The sequence below is a fragment of the Mirounga angustirostris genome, unplaced genomic scaffold, assembly GCF_029215605.1.
Source record: "Mirounga angustirostris isolate CCGP_5_RB_7025 unplaced genomic scaffold, mMirAng1.0.hap1 SCAF_8, whole genome shotgun sequence".
Lineage (NCBI taxonomy): Eukaryota > Metazoa > Chordata > Mammalia > Carnivora > Phocidae > Mirounga > Mirounga angustirostris.
Genome location: NW_026991716.1, coordinates 51,833,938 through 51,851,130, shown reverse-complemented (window position 1 = coordinate 51,851,130; position 17,193 = coordinate 51,833,938). Strand labels below are relative to the sequence as shown.

The window sequence follows — 17,193 nt, the reverse complement described above, 5'->3', positions numbered from 1 at the left end:
CTTTGAAAGAATTAACAAGATTGATAAACCCCTGGCCAGATTTTTAAAAAAGAGAAGAGAAATGACCCAAATCAACAAAATCATGAATGAAAGAGGAGAGATCACAACCAACACCAAAGAAATACAAACAATTATAAGAACATATTATGAGCAACTCTATGCCAGCAAATTAGATAACCTGGAAGAAATGGATGCATTCCTAGAGATGTATCAACTACCAAAACTGAACCAGGATGAAATAGAAAACCTGAACAGACCTGTAACCACTAAGGAAATTGAAGCAGTCATCAAAAATCTCCCAAAAAACAAAAGCCCAGGGCCAGATGGCTTCCCAGGGGAATTCTACCAAACATTTCAAGAAGAATTAATACCTATTCTTCTGAAACTGTTCCAAAAAATAGAAACGGAAGGAAAACTTCCAAACTCATTTTATGAGGCCAGCATTACCTTCATCCCAAAACCAGAGAAAGACCCCATCCAAAAGGAGAACTACAGACCAATATCCCTGATGAACATGGATGCAAAAATTCTCACCAAAATACTAGCCAATAGGATCCAACAGTATATTAAAAGGATTATTCACCATGACCAAGTGGGATTTATCCCTGGGCTGCAAGGTGGGTTCAACATCCGCAAATCAATCAATGTGATACAATACATTAACAAAAGAAAGAACAAGAATCATATGATCCTCTCAATAGATGCAGAAAAAGCTTTTGACAAAGTACAGCATCCTTTCTTGATCAAAACTCTTCAGAGTATAGGGATCGAGGGTACATACCTCAATATCATAAAAGCCATCTATGAAAAACCTACAGCAAATATTATTCTCAATGGGGAAAAACTGAAAGCTTTCCCCCTAAGGTCAGGAACGCGGCAGGGATGTCCACTATCACCACTGCTATTCAACATAGTATTGGAAGTCCTAGCCACAGCAATCAGACAACAAAAAGAAATCAAAGGCATCCAAATTGGCAAAGAAGTCAAACTCTCACTCTTTGCAGATGATATGATACTTTATGTGGAAAACCCAAAAGACTCCACCCCAAAACTGCTAGAACTCATACAGGAATTCAGTCAAGTGGCAGGATATAAAATCAATGCACAGAAGTCAGTGGCATTCCTATACACCAACAACAAGACAGAAGAAAGAGAAATTAAGGAGTCGATTCCATTTACAATTGCACCCAAAACCATAAGATACCTAGGACTAAATCTAACCAAAGAGACAAAGGATCTATACTCAGAAAACTATAAAATACTCATGAAAGAAATTGAGGAAGACACAAAGAAATGGAAAAACATTCCATGCTCATGGATTGGAAGAACAAATATTGTGAAGATGTCAATGCTACCTAGAGCAATCTACACATTCAATGCAATACCCATCAAAATACCATCCACTTTTTTCAAAGAAATGGAACAAATAATCCTAAAATTTGTATGGAACCAGAAAAGACCCCGCATAGCCAGAGGAATATTGAAAAAGAAAAGCAAAGCCGGCGGCATCACAATTCCGGAATTCAAGCTCTATTACAAAGCTGTCATCATCAAGACGGCATGGTACTGGCACAAAAACAGACACATAGATCAATGGAACAGAATAGAGAGCCCAGAAATGGACCCTCAACTCTATGGTCAACTAATCTTCGACAAAGCAGGAAAGAATATCCAATGGAACAAAGACAGTCTCTTCAACAAATGGTGTTGGGAAAATTGGATAGCCACATGCAGAAGAATGAAACTGGACCATTTCCTTACACCACACACAAAAATAGACTCCAAATGGTTGAAAGACCTCAATGTGAGACAGGAGTCCATCAAAATCCTAAAGGAGAACACAGGCAGCAACCTCTTTGACCTCAGCCGCAGCAACTTCTTCCTAGAAACATCGCCAAAGGCAAGGGAAGCAAGGGCAAAAATGAACTATTGGGACTTCATCAAGATAAAAAGCTTTTGCAAAGCAAAGGAAACAGTCAACAAAACCAAAAGACAACCGACAGAATGGGAGAAGATATTTGCAAATGACATATCAGATAAAGGGCTAGTATCCAAAATCTATAAAGAACTCATCAAACTCAACACCCAAAGAACAAAGAATCCAATCAAGAAATGGGCAGAAGACATGAACAGACATTTTTCCAAAGAAGACATCCAAATGGCCAACAGACACATGAAAAAGTGCTCAATATCGCTCAGCATCAGGGAAATCCAAATCAAAACCTCAATGAGATACCACCTCATACCAGTCAGAATGGCTAAAATTAACAAGTCAGGAAACGACAGATGTTGGCGGGGATGCGGAGAAAGGGGAACCCTCCTACACTGTTGGTGGGAATGCAAGCTGGTGCAGCCACTCTGGAAAACTGTATGGAGGTTCCTCAAAAAGTTGAAAATAGAGCTACCATATGATCCAGCAATTGCACTACTGGGTATTTACCCCAAAGATACAAAAGTAGGGATCCGAAGGGGTACGTGCACCCCAATGTTTATAGCAGCAATGTCCACAATAGCCAAACTGTGGAAAGAGCCAAGATGTGCTTCGACAGATGACTGGATAAAGAAGATGTGGTATATATATACAATGGAATATTATGCAGCCATCAAAAGAATGAGATCTTGCCATTTGCAACGACGTGGATGGAACTGGAGGGTATTATGTTGAGTGAAATAAGTCAAAAAGAGAAAGACATGTATCATATGATCTCACTGATATGAGGAATTCTTAATCGCAGGAATCAAACTGAGGGTTGTTGGAGTGGGGGGTGGGGTGGGAGGGATGGGGTGACTGGGTGATAGACACTGGGGAGGGTATGTGCTCTGGTAAGTGCTGTGAATTGTGCAAGACTGTTGAATCTCAGATCTGTACCTCTGAAACAAATAATGCAATATATGTTAAGAAAAAAAAGAAGAAGAAGAAGGTAGCGGGAGGGGAAGAATGAAGCGGGGGAAATCGGAGGGGTAGACGAACCATGAGAGGCGATGGACTCTGAAAAACAAACAGGGTTCTAGAGGGGAGGGGGGTGGGAGGATGGGTTTAGCCTGGTGGTGGGTATTGAGGAGGGCACATTCTGCATGGAGCACTGGGTGTTGTGCACAAACAATGAATCATGGAACACTTCATCTAAAACTAATGATGTAATGTATGGGGATTAACATAAGAATAAAAAATAAATTAAAAAAAAATAATTGAAACTGGAAAAAGAAAAGGAAAGTAGTATCTGGAGAAATATTTTACCAATTGAGTTAAGACACAATAGAAAACAAAATCAACATTGCCAGGGCACCTGGGTGGCTCAGTTGTTAAGCATCTGCCTTCAGCTCAGGTCATGTTCCCAGGGTCCTGGGATCGAGCCCCGCATCGGGCTCCTTGCTCTGTGGGGAGCCTGCTTTTCCCTCTCCCACTCCCCCTGCTTGTGTTCCCTCTCTTGCTGTGTCTCTCACTGTCAAATAAATAAATAAAATCTTTAAAACAACAACAACAACAACGGGCAATCTGCCATTTTTCAATCTTGAACTAAAAAAATACAAAATAATAATTGAAACTGGAAAAAGAAAAGGAGGGGCGCCTGGGTGGCTCAGTCGTTGAGCGTCTGCCTTCGGCTCAGGTCATGATCTCGGGGTCCTAGGATCGAGTCCCGCATCGGGCTCCCTGCTCCTTGGGAGCCTGTTTCTCCCTCTGCCTCTCTCTCTCGCTGTCTCTAATGAATAAATAAATAAAATCTTAAAAAAAAAATGTTAATTAAAAAAAAAAGAAAAAGAAAAGGAAAGTAGTATCTGGAGAAATATTTTACCAATTGAGTTAAGACACAACAGAAAACAAAATCAACATTCTTGGGGCGCCTGGGTGGCTCAGGCATTAATCGGCTGCCTTCGGCTCAGGTCATGATCCCAGGGTCCTGGGATCAAGCCCCACATCAGGCTCTCTGCTCGGCAGGGAGCCTGCTTCTCCCTCTCCCACTCCCCCTGCTTGTGTTCCCTCTCTAGCTGTCTCTCTCTCTCTGTCGAATAAATAAATAAAATCTTTAAAAACAATAACAACAACAACAAAAAAAACCAAAACAAAATGAACATTCTTTAAGGGGATGTATTTTACTTTTAATACATATTTTACATTTCAGGGGTTAGAGTTAAATGTTATTTTTGATATAATTCCTAATATTTATGAGGTATTTGTTCCAGAGTATATACAAGCTCTTGTCATGTGATCTGGATTGGATGGTTTAAGGATGAGTCCCATCCTCAACATCTTCTACTAAGTGTGGTAGGCAGAATAATGGCCCACTGAAGATATCCATATCCCCGGAACCTGTGAATATGTGACCTTATAGGGATGTGATCAAAGTTAAGTACCTTGAGATGGGGAGATTATCCTGGATTATTCAGGTGGGCCCAATTTTATCATAGGAACCCCTAAATGCAGAAAAGGGAGGCAGAAGAGTGGGCCAGAAAAAAGAGGCAGAAGAAGGAGGACAGATTGGAAGAGTGAGAGGGGTTTTGCCTCCATGGCTGGCTTTGAAGGTGGTGGAATGGGCCATAAATCAAAGAATGTGGCTGCCTCCAGAAGTTGCCTCTAGACGTGGGTTGCCTCTACAGTCAGCAAGAAAATGAACTCAGTTCTACAACCACAAGAAACTGAATTCTACAATAACCTAAAGAAGCAGGAAACAGATTTTTCCATAGAGCCTCCAGAAAGGAATGCACCTGCTGACTCCTTGATTTTACCACACTTCTGACCTACAGAACTCCGAGATAATACATTTGTGTTATTACAAATCACTAAATTTGTGGCATCTGTGACATAGCAAAAAGAAACTGATATACCAAGATTCAAATGTTCTAAATGTTAGATTGTTAGTACTTAATTATTGCTCTGGAAGGCATATTTTCCAAAGCTGATACCCAATTCTAATGAAACTCTTGTCTTTTCAGCTTCTGTTTCTTGAAGAGAAATTGGGGAAGTAAGAAAAGATTATATTCTTCCAGTATGCAGAAGCTTAAATTTACTTTCACTCAATGATATAATTTTGTAACCCTCAATGCATAGTTATTCATCACTGATTTAAGAATTTTCTAGTTTAATAATTTCATCATTGACCACAATTTGACTTTAGTTTTCTTTTTTTTTTTTTTAAGATTTTATTTATTTATTTGACAGAGAGAGAGATAGCTAGAGCAGGAACACAAGCAGGGGGAGTGGGAGAGGGAGAGGCAGGCCTCCTGCCAAGCAGGGAGCCCGATGCGGGACTCGATCCCCGGACGCCAGGATCATGACCTGAGCCGAAGGCAGACGCTTAACGACTGAGCCACCCAGGCGCCCTGACTTTAGTTTTCTCAACTGGATAGTTGTGAAACAAACATTTTTTTTATTTATTGTTAAAAAATTGTTTTATGTAATTGCAATGTTATGGTTATGACCAAAATTTACCTAAAGTTACCTGATAAAACAAGGATCATTTTGTAGTCTTTTTAAAAAAAATTTTATTTTTAAGTAATCTCTACACCCAATGTGGGGCTTGAACTCACAACCCTTAGATCAAAGTCGCATGCTCCACCAACTGTGCCAGCCAGGTGCCCCATCATTTTGTAGTCTTATTATAATTTTTGTATTTACTGTATCCCAGAGAAAGATAGGGCAGGCATTCCAACTGACCTGTTTCTCATCAGTATGATGCTCTTCTTCAGCTTTCAAGGAAATCGGTGAACTGGAATTAGAGTTAGAATTACTGCACGTAGAGGCAAAAGAATCTGGTGAGGAGTTGTTTGTTGCTCTCCAGAGGGTGGATGCAGATGTGGACATGGTTCCTCCACCCTTAAGCAGGGCCTCTGCCATACCAACCAATTCTTCAAACTGGGTGACTGCTTGTGGTAACACTAAAATGGCAAGAAAAAGTAACACTTTACAAATATTTTTAATAACAGGGGCATGTATTCCCATTTTTTATTGTGTATATATACATACCATATTGCATGTAAAGAGTGGAGCAAATTATTAACATTTACTACTTTTGGAAAATAAACATGGTGAGAAGAGTGGTTGGGATATATTTACTTTTTATTATTTAATTTAATAATGGCTTAATAATAAATCAATTAAAAAGCATTTGGTTGTTGCATTTAAATGTATATGTATTACTTCATAACTAAAATGAATGGTATAGAGAGTTGATTCTTTTTTCTAATTGCTAATAGTATTATTTGAAGGTTTTTAATCTCATTAGGAGACATTGTTGATTTTATCATCAATCACCTTCCAGATGCTCATATCAGGCCAGTTTAAATGACCATTAAAACAAACCATTTCCGGGCGCCTGGGTGGCTCAGTTGGTTAAGCGACTGCCTTCGGCTCAGGTCATGATCCTGGAGTCCCGGGATCGAGTCCCACATCGGGCTCCCTGCTCGGCGGGGAGTCTGCTTCGTCCTCTGACCCTATCCCCTCTCATGTGTTCTCTTTCATTCTCTCTCTCTCAAGTAAATAAAATCTTTAAAAAAAAACAAAAACAAAAACAAAAAAAACAAACCATTTCCATTTAAATTTATTAAAGTAAATTTTCAGTGACCTTTGTGTGTGGTTTTCCATGGAGTCAAATTTCATAAATTAATAAAAATTCATTGCCACGATTCAAAACTATGTTTTCACATGTTAAGGATGAATTTTGGTAATCAGCTGAATGTTCTCTTTGTTCCTCTTCTTTTTATTTAAGATCTTATTTATTTATTTGACACACAGAGAGAGAGAGCATGAAGGAGGGAGAGGGGCAGAGGGAGAGGGAGAAGCAGACTCCCTGCTGAGCAGGGATTCCCAGGACCTGAGTCAAAGACAGATGCTTAACTGACTGAGCCACCCAGGTGCCCGCTTTGTTCCTTTTTTTAATGGAAACTTACACATTCAAAGGTTCATGCCTCCGTATAAAATGGTCTTCTCTATTTACAGTTATATCTAGTTTGTTTCCTAAGGACAAATAACATTTTGCTGGAGTTTGAAGACACTTTGAACCCTCTCTGATTCAACTCCTCACTGTATGGTTAAGGGTACTGGCTGCTGGAGAAGTAACAAGCTGAAACGTTTTTCTTAAGCATATTACTAAGCTATAATCTTTGGACTAATATTTGATGTGAAAGCTGAAAATCAGTAGCTAAAGGGAGTTGAGTTTGACAAAATGATATACCCAGTTAATGCACAGCCAACAAGATACAGAACATCTCCATCCTCCCAGAAAGTTGCCTCATGCCCCTTCCAAGTCAATCCCTGGACTCACTTTAGAGGCAACCACTGATTTGACTTCTTTAGCCAGAGAAAAGTTTTGCTTGTTCTAGAATTACATATAAATGGGTTCAAATGGTATATTCTGGGTTTTTTTGGTCTGACTTTTTTTTTGCTGTGGATAATGCTTTCAGATTCATTCATGTTGTCATATGTATCTGTTATTCATTCTTTTTTGTTGCTGACTAATATTTCATTATATGGATACTCCACAATTAAAGTTTCATTCACCTGTTGATGGGTTATTTTCCAGTTGAAAACATGACTTTAATGGTTCCCTAATATTCTAAGGTATTGATGTTTTATAATTTATTTAAATGTTCTCTTTTTTTCAAATTTAGGTTGCTTCCGATTTTTCTTTTTTATTTATTTGTTTGAGAGAGAGGGAGAGAGAGCAGAGCATTGAGGGGCAGAGGGAGAAGAGAGAGAATTTTAAGCAAACTCCATGCTGAGCACAGAGATGACTTAGGGCTCCATCCATAGATCCTGAGATCATAACCTGAGCCGAAACCAAGAGTGGGTCGTTTAACTTACTGCGCCACCCAGGCACCCCGCTTCCAATTTTTCTTTATTACAGACAAAACTCGTATGAACCGTCTAGCACATACATCTTCGTATGTATCTCTGATCACACTGCTCCAAATTCCTGAAAGCATAACAACAGGGTCAAAGGTATAAATGTTTTCTGACCTCAGCTAATACTGCTGAATTGCTCTCCAGAAAGATTCTTCCAACTTACATGGCCACCAGCAATGTAAGAAGTCAGCCTTTTCTCTACACTATCAACAGGTGTTAGTCATTAACAATAATCTTCACTACTTTGATAGGCTGACATCTCAGTAAAATTTAAATTGCAATTATTTTATTCTTGTGAAGTTAAATATATACTTACTTATTGACTCTTCGAGCTTCTATGAATTATCTGTTAGACCACAGAATATTAACAGTTTATTTTTTAAAGTAATCTCTATACCCAGCGTGGGGCTTGGACTCATGACCCCGAGATCAAGGGTTGCGTGCTCTACCAACTGCCAGCCAGGTGCCCCTAGTATTTTTTTCTATTTTTAATAACTTGGATAGTTTTTGTAAAGTGTGCCTAGTGTATTATAAGCACAGTGTGTTAAATATTATTTACTCCCTTACATATTATTTTAAAACTTTTATTTGCCATAAGTTGCAAGTATTTTTCTTAGAGTTTTTTTCTTTTTTTAAAAGATTTTATTTATTTATTTGACAAAGACACAGCAAGAGAATGAACACAAGCAGGGGGAGTGGGAGAGGGAGAAGCAGCCTTCCCGCTGAGCGGAGAGCCCGATGCGGGGCTCGAACTCAGGACCCTGGGACCATGACCCGAGCTGAAGGCAGACGCTTAAAGACTGAGCCACCCAGGTGCCCGAGTTTTTACCTTTTAATTTCACAATATTTTGAAAGCATACACACATTTTTAGTTTTTATTTTAAAGTAGCAGTCTTTTCTTTAGCTTATTATTCATCTATTTTATGCTTAGAAAGTCATTCACCACTCAGATCAGTAAAATACTCAGTCATATATTTTGTATAGTTCAAATATCTTTTTATAAGTGAGATTTTTTCTGCCTGGATATATTTTTTTTAACCTCTAACAGATAATTTTAAACACAAACAAAAATTGTAAGCTCCCATCTATCCATCCCCCAGTTTCAACTCACAGCCAGTCTTGTTCCATTGATACCCCTGTCTGTTTTCTCCCCAACCACAAGAATACTTCAAGCAAATCACAGGCAGCATCTCATTTTATCTGTAAATATTTCTATATGTATCTCTAAAGGTAAGAAATTTTAAAAATATAAACATAACAATATTGTGACAGCCAGAAAGCCTTATCAGTAATTCTTCATTATCATTAGAAAACCTAGCAAATGTCCAAATTTCTCTGATTTTCTCATTGTTGTTGTTTTTACTTTATTTAATCAGGATCCAAATAAGGTCCACACGTTACAAGTAGTTGCTTTTCTCGGGGCGCCTGGGTGGCTCAGTCATTAGGTGTCTGCCTTCGGCTCAGGTCATGATCCCAGGGTCCTGGGATCGACCCCCACGTCGGGCTCCCTGCTCAGCGGGAAGCCTGCTTCTCTCTCTCCCACTCCCCCTGCTTGTGTTCCCTCTCTTGCTGTCTCTCTCTCTGTCAAATAAATAAAAAATCTTAAAAACAAAAACAAAAAACTAGTTGCTGTCTCTTTTAAAAACTATAGGTTTGGGATGCCTGGGTGGCTCAGTTCGTTAAGGAACTGCCTTAGGCTCAGGTCATGATCCTGGAGTCCCGGGATCAAGTCCCACATCGGGCTCCCTGCTCGGCGGGGAGTCTGCTTCTCCCTCTGACCCTCCCCCCTCTCATGCTCTCTCTCTCTCATTCTCTCTCAAATAAATAAATGAAAAAAAAAACTATAGGTTTTTTCTCTCTTAGTTTTTTCCTTGGAATTTATTAATTGAAGAAACTGGGTTATTTGTTTTACAGGGTTTCCCACAATGGGATTTTGCTGATTGTATCCATAACGTACTGTTTAACATATTATTCTGTTCCCTAAATTTGCCCTAAACTGGTCATCAGATCTAAAGTCTTGATTAGATTTAGGTAGTGTTTTAAAATTCTATCAGGTAGCATTGAATGCTGGTTAGCTTTTCTTGTGATATTAGTCATTACTGATGATCACCACTTAGATTCATTACATCATGAGGAGTTGCAAAATGGTGATATTCTAATACTTTTCTTCTTCGTTTATTAGCTAGAATTCTTGTACAAAGGGAAACTTCCTCCCATCAACTATTTGGTTACACTTAGGTTTATTTCCTATAATAATGACAGGATAAATACTTGTTTTTTTTTTTTTTTTAAAGATTTTATTTATTTATTTGAGAGAGAGAATGAGATAGAGAGCATGAGAGGGAGGAGGGTCAGAGAGAGAGGCAGACTCTCCTCCGAGCAGGGAGCCCGATGCGGGACTGGATCCCGGGACTCCAGGATCATGACCTGAGCCGAAGGCAGTCGCTCAACCAACTGAGCCACCCAGGCGCCCTAAATACTTGTTTTTTAATCTGTATTCGCCAGTTTTCAGATGACCATTAAGTTTTTTCTTTTTTGAATACAATTATGAACTCATGCATTTATTTTTATTTATTTTTTTAAAGATTTTATTTATTTGACAGAGAGAGACACAGTGAAAGAGGAAACACAAGCAGGGGGAGTGGGAGAGGGAGAAGCAGGCTTCCCGCTGAGCAGGGAGCCCGATGCGGGGCTCCATCCCAGAGCCCTGGGATCATGACCTGAGCCGAAGGCAGACGTTTAACAAGTGAGCCACCCAGGCACTCCTAAACTCATGCATTTAAATGTATATATGATAACCAGCTGTGGTTATCATTAGTATTTTTATTGGAATTCCACTCAAAGTATTAGTTATTTGGGGATGAATTGGCATGTTTCTCCACTGAGTTTTTTATTTTTCATCATTGATCACATACATTTCTTGTTAGGGTTATCAGTCGGTATTTTATAGTTGTTTGTAATTAATGTGACTAAATTCTGTTTTTTTTTTTCTAAGAAAATAACTGGAAATTTCTGATCTATAAGGAAATTACTGATTTAAAAAAATGGTAGCTGCTAGATTTGGGGCACCTATTATATAATATTCATTTATCAGTTTTGAAATAAAATAAGGCTTATAATGAATAACAGTAGTTTTCTGCCCTATCACTCACCACTCTTGATTACCACTCTTAGAGATCACCAATTCCAATTCATTTACCTGTTTCTTCTGGTACTTACTTTCATAGTCTTAAATAATAATATGCATATACAACTGTTTATTGATTTTTCAGATCCATATAATTATTTACTGATTTTCTTTTTTCTTTTTTTTTTTTAAGTATGCTCTACATGCAACGTGGGGCTTGAACTCACCACTCTGAGATCAGGAGTCACATGCTCTATGACTGAGCAAGCTAGGCACCCCTACTTAATGATTTTCAACTATGTAATATGATAATATTGTTCTCTTTCAACTCCTCTCCCAGCCACACAGAAATACACATACCTGCTACTCACTTGCAAACATACACACACTCTTCTCATCATCCCAGAATAGTGGTAACACAATTGTTAAATAAATATTATGCTTACATTATTATAGTGATGTAAATATTATTCACAATTCCTTTTCTTTAAAACATGATTTTCCCCCCCTAGAGTTAATAATTACCTTATTATTATTATTTTTTACACTGTTTCACTCTAACTTTCTATACATCTCTAAACTTTCTATCAGAGGTGTAAAATCTCTTTTCAGAATATTTGGATATATCATGTCATCTGTCAATTTCATATTTTTCTCGGAGCTGTCTCCCCTGCAGCCCTCCCTACTCCTCCACAATCTGGGCTAGCTGCTTCTAGGCTACTGTATACTTTTCATCCTGGAGCTTCCCTTCACTATCATTCGATGACTCCTCCTTATCTCTCTCCTGAATTGGACCACCTGTTCTCTGGATGTCATGTTTTAATTTTTCTAGATTTACTCTCTCATTTGGGAGGAGTTTTTCCTCCATTAAACTTTTTTTTTTTTTTTAAGATTTTTATTTATTTATTTGACAGAGAGAGATAGTGAGAGCAGGAACACAAGCAGGGGGAGTGGGAGAGGGAGAAGCAGGCTTCTTGCCGAGCAGGGAGCCCGATGTGGGACTCGATCCCAGGACCCTGGGATCATGACCTGAGCCGAAGGCAGACGCTTAACGACTGAGCCACCCAGGCGCCCTCCTCCATTAACCTTTGAAAAAGAAATCATAGGAAGTACATTAATGAGACGTTGTATGAGAGTATTACCAATCCTCACATTTGGTTGATAATTTCACTCGGTATAGAAGTCTAGATTTACATTCCCTTCAGAATTTGGAAGGCATTACTTAATTATCTTGGAATTTCCAGTGTTGCTGGTGAAAAATCCAATGCCATTCTGATTCCCAATCCGTAGCAGGGGGCATGCTTATTCTCTCTGAAATCTTTTGGATCTTCCCTTTACTTCTGCTGTTCTGAAATTTGACAATGTTATGACTTGGACAAGTCTTTTTGCTTTTGCTGTTATCTTTTAATGTAAAAATTTGTGTCCTTTAGGTCTAGAAATTTATAGTATTAATTTTTTAAATAACTTCTCCCTCTTCTCTCTTGTATCTTTTAGGACCTCTTGTCTTTGGACATTCAACCTCTGGGACTAATTATTTTTCTTAATCTTTTCTATTTTCCTTTTCTTAGTCTTCTTACTCTGAAATCTATGAGATTTTCTTAATGTTAACTTTCAGACATTTTATTGAATTTCTAGGTTTCTCCCCTTTGTTCTTTGGATATTCCTCTCTTAAACTATCCTGTTCTTGTTTTGTGCAGATTTTTTCTGCTCCCTGAATTGTCTCTGTTTCCTTTGATCTTATTTTTCTCTTTGTTCATTTTGATCTGTGTTCCATGTTAGAGGATTTCCTTAAATAATCACCATCCCTCAGCTTGCCCCGGTGTCCCTGAATTCATGCTTTGGTCCAACCTCTTCTGAGAGAAAACCTCTATCTTCTACTGTGGTGAAGGGTGGTAGCTGCAGGCTACATAGGAAGAATTTGTGACTTTGTGGTCCCAAAAGGTCTTTATGTAGGTCTTTCAATGACTCTAGTTTCACACTACCAACACTATCATAATCCCTTTCACAGGTACAAGTCCTAAACCATTTATAGTTCTGTGGTGTGATTTGGCTTCTTTCTTTTTAATTTCTCTACCTCTATCCACTCCTCATCCCCATCCCAGACACTGAGCTTTCAGATTCCTACAGAGTTAGTCAGTTACTACTCATCCATCTGTTTTTCACTTCTAAAATTTTATTGGCATCTTTTATCTGCTGTAGTCTTCTTTCTAGTTTTCCTGACCTTGTGCTTTTATGCATTTTAAGTTTATTTTTAGCAGGATTTCAAGACAGAAGGGAGAGTCACACATATTTCACTTAAGCTTTATGTCATAATTAAAGAAACCTGGGCAAACCTTAACTGATTTTTGATTCTTTACTGAAATCTCATTTGTTACAAGAGTTGAGTTTTTAGTTGATGCTTTCTTTTTCCTAGGTATATATTCATTCTCTAAAAATAACAACTTAATAGCTTCTATAAAATAGATATATCCCCCTTTTCCCTTTTATATCTTGCAGTGTTGGTCAGTTGTGGTCCACAAGGCATGTTTCAAATGCTTAAAACATACATGTATAACAGACACACATTTGCCATTCTGAATGTCTAAAATGGCATATATATTCTGTCATTTTTCCTCAGTTAGTAGGCTTTATAAACTGAAAAAGAGCCCTGATTCTTAGTTCAAAGACTTATTAAGAGCACTACTGAGCAAAAGATAAATAACCATTTTGCAGTCTTCCCTCAGACCCTTTCTTATTTGGATTATACATAAAATTTCAACTTTCTGTTATCTTCCTACTTCCCAACTTTAGCTTCACAAGGAGGTCTCCTATGATCATGTTACTTAGGATTGTATTTAAGATCGTGTTTTTATGATCTCCTTCAAATCCCAATCCTCTTTTACCGTCCTTATTTTTTCCATAGTACTGTCAGCTAACATATTATATAATTTACTCAATTATTATGTATTGTAGTTTGTGACTGTCTTGCCCCACTAGAATGTAGGCTCCATGAGAGCAAGGATCTTTGTTTTATTTGCTGGATTTTCCTAGGTACTTAGAGCAGTGCCTAATATATTGTAGGACTTTATATATATTACTGAATGAGTAAATGCATGCAAGAATACCACAGCAGCAGTAGGTAGTTTCTGACTTTTCCTGTTGCCTGAAGTCCAGCCAATAGCCAACTCTACAACTTGGTTTCTGGAGGTACACTTGTGTGTGTGTATGGAGGGGGTAGACAATATTAAATATATAATAGATTATATAGAGAGTTGTAAGTGCCAAAGAGGAAATGAAGCAGGGGAGGATAAAAAATGTTGCAGAGAGTTTGAAATTTTATTTTTATTTTTTTAAGATTTTATTTATTCATTTGAGAGAGAAAAACAGGGAGAGCACAAGCAGGGGGAGAGGTGGAGGGAGAAACAGACTCCCTGCTGAGCTGGGAGCCTGACGTGGGGCTTGATCCCAGGATCTGGAGATCATGACCTGACCTGAAGGCAAACGCCCAACCATCTGAGCCACTCAGGCACCCTGAGAGGTTGAAATTTTAGATTGAGGAAGGAGTTTAGGGAAAAGATAAATTTAGAGTAAGGTCTTGAAGTGAGTGTACTTATTTGAAGTAAGTAAGTGGATATCTGGGGGAAGAACATTCCAGCCTGAGGAAATGGCCAGTACAAAGATACTGAAGTAAGATCATGTCTGATGTCTTCAAAGAAAACACAAGTGGCTCAGTGTGGCTGGATCACAGAGAAGGAGGGGAGAGTAGTAGAAAATAAAGCCAAGAGAGGTAAGTAGAAAGGAAATAGCCAGATTGTGTAAGGACTAAAGATCATAAAAAATGACTTCCGTTTTCCCCTGAGTGAGGTGGAAATGCACTTAAAGGTTTTGAAGAGAGAAGTGACATGAACTGACTTATGTTTAACAATTATTCTTGCAACTGTGCTGAGCATAGACTAGAGAAAAGCAAGAGCAAAAATAGTGACACCAGCTAGGAATCCACCATGATAATCTACATGTGAGATAATGGTGGCTTGGACTAGAGTGGCAGTAGTAGGGGTGGTAAAAAGGATTGTATCCCAGAAATTTTTTGAAGGTAAAGCCAGTAGGATTTGCCAATGGACTGAGTGTAAAGTGTAAAAAAAATATAGAAATTGGTTTTTTGTTTGAGAAATTGGAACAATGAAGTTAGCATTAACCAAGATGAGCAAGAAAGAGAAAAACAGGTTGAGGGAGAAGGTCAGGAGTATGGTTTTGGGCATTTAGTCTGAGATACCTATCAGTCATGTCACGTATACAGTTGGACAATAAGTCTGGAGTTAAAGGGAGAAGTCCAGGCCGGAGAATCATAGCTTATTGATGGATTTTAACATCATATAATTAGATATGATCACCTGTGGAGTGAATGTACATAGAAAGGAAAGAAGTTAAAGGACTGAGTTTGGGGCATCATCAGATATTTAGAGGGTAAGATAATAAAATAAATCAGCCATATAGATTTAGATAGAAAGAAAGATCAGCAGTGTAAGAGGAAAACTGGTAAATGTGATGTCCGAGACGCTAAATGAGGAAACTTCCAGAGAATGAGAGATAGCCAAACGTTTCAAATGTTGGTCACAGGGCAATTTGATGATCATTGAGAAATGGCTTTTGAGGGGCACCTGGGTGGCTCAGTTGGTTAAGTGTCTGCCTTGGGCTCAGGTCATGATCTCAGGGTCCTGGGATCAAGCCCCACATTGGGCTCTCTGTTTCTCCCTCTTACTCTCCCTTTGTGCTCTCTCTCTAAAAAAAAAAAGGCTTTTGAGATTAGCAATATGGAATGTTATGGGTTGAATTGTATCCCCTCAAAAAGATAAATTGGAGTCCTAACCCCTAGTACCTCAAAGTGAGAATTTATTTGGAAGTAGGGTCTTTAGAGACGTAATAAGTTTAACTGAAGTCATTAAGGTGGGCCCTGATCCAGTATGATTGGTGTCCTTATAAGAAGGGGGAAATTTAGACATGGTGAGAGATAAGCACACAGGGAGAACACCACAGGGAGACAGGCGTTACATGGCCTCAAGTCAAGGAGCAACCAGAAGCTGGGATAGAGGGCTTCCTTGGTGCCTTTAGTGGGAGCGTGATCTTGCTGACACCTTGATTTTGGAGTCCTAGCCTCCAGAAATGGGAGACAACACATTTCTGTTGTTTAAGCTATGAAATTTGTGGTACTTTGTTACCAGTAAATTTATATATGGGGGTTATTAGTGAACAAGAAAAAAGAAGTTACAATAGAATGATAAGGAAGTGGATCCAGATCTAATTGAAGTGGATCCAGAGAGAATAGGAGGGGAAAAACTGAACACAGTGTGTAGCTTCAAGTCATTTAGGGAGTTTTTCCTATAAAGGGGAAGAGAGAAATAGGGTGGAAGGTGGAGAAGCAAATAGCCTAAAAGGGGTTTGGTTTTGTTTTTTAAATGCGAGAAATAATACAAAGTCCAATGCTAATGGAAATGATTCATTAGAGAAGGAAAACTTTATCTTGGTTAGAGCCAGGAGAAGCTCTGGAGCTATGTCCTTAGTTAGATGAAAGAGGATGGCACCCCGATGCATAGGTGGAGATACTGCCTTTGGCTAGACAAGAGGATAGGTCATCATGAATGTCAGGAGAGAGTGAAGCATAAAGCATGGGTGCAGGGCTAGGGCACCTGGCTGGCTCAGTTGGTAGAGCATGTGATTCTTGATCTTGAGGTCGTGAGTTCAAACCCCAACTTGGACGTAGAGCTTACTTAAAAAACAAAAATACAAAAAAATAAAGCATTGGTGCAGGGGAGATGATAGTCTCTTTCATATCCTCCAATTTCTCAATGAAGTCAGAAGCAAAGTCATCAACTGAGAGTGAGGATATGGGAGGAGGTGTGAGAAGTTGGCAGAGAGAAAAAAATGAAATGGCAATTGCGAGTGTGGGAGGGAGAAGAAGCTTGTCGTAGTGATTCTTTTCATATACCATTGAAACTCATTTGCTACTCACACTTAGAATTTTCTCACCTAAATGTATAACAGAAATTGGTGTAATAATTTTCTTTTTGGGCTTTTATGTGTCAGGTTCTGGTGTTGATAAAAGCAGAAACAATAACAATAATAAATATCATTACTGAGCGCCTATCATGTGCTTTGGGTGAAGCATTTCTTCCAATGATCTCTTCTAATCTTCACAGGAGCAAGGACATGGTAAGTTGCTCCCTGGCCCCCACTTTGTAGATGGAAAGGT

At 38.7% G+C, this 17,193-nt stretch overlaps 1 protein-coding gene across 1 annotated transcript in view; it reads right to left on the bottom strand.

Moving 5' to 3' along the window:
• The window catches only part of BEND6 (BEN domain containing 6), a 31,278-nt gene that overhangs the window by 5,383 nt on the left and 8,702 nt on the right, over nt 1–17,193 (bottom strand). The window contains exon 3 of the mRNA XM_045866026.2: nt 5,654–5,874. Within this exon, the coding sequence (XP_045721982.1) occupies nt 5,654–5,874 (221 nt within the window). The remainder of the gene's footprint in view (nt 1–5,653; nt 5,875–17,193) is intronic.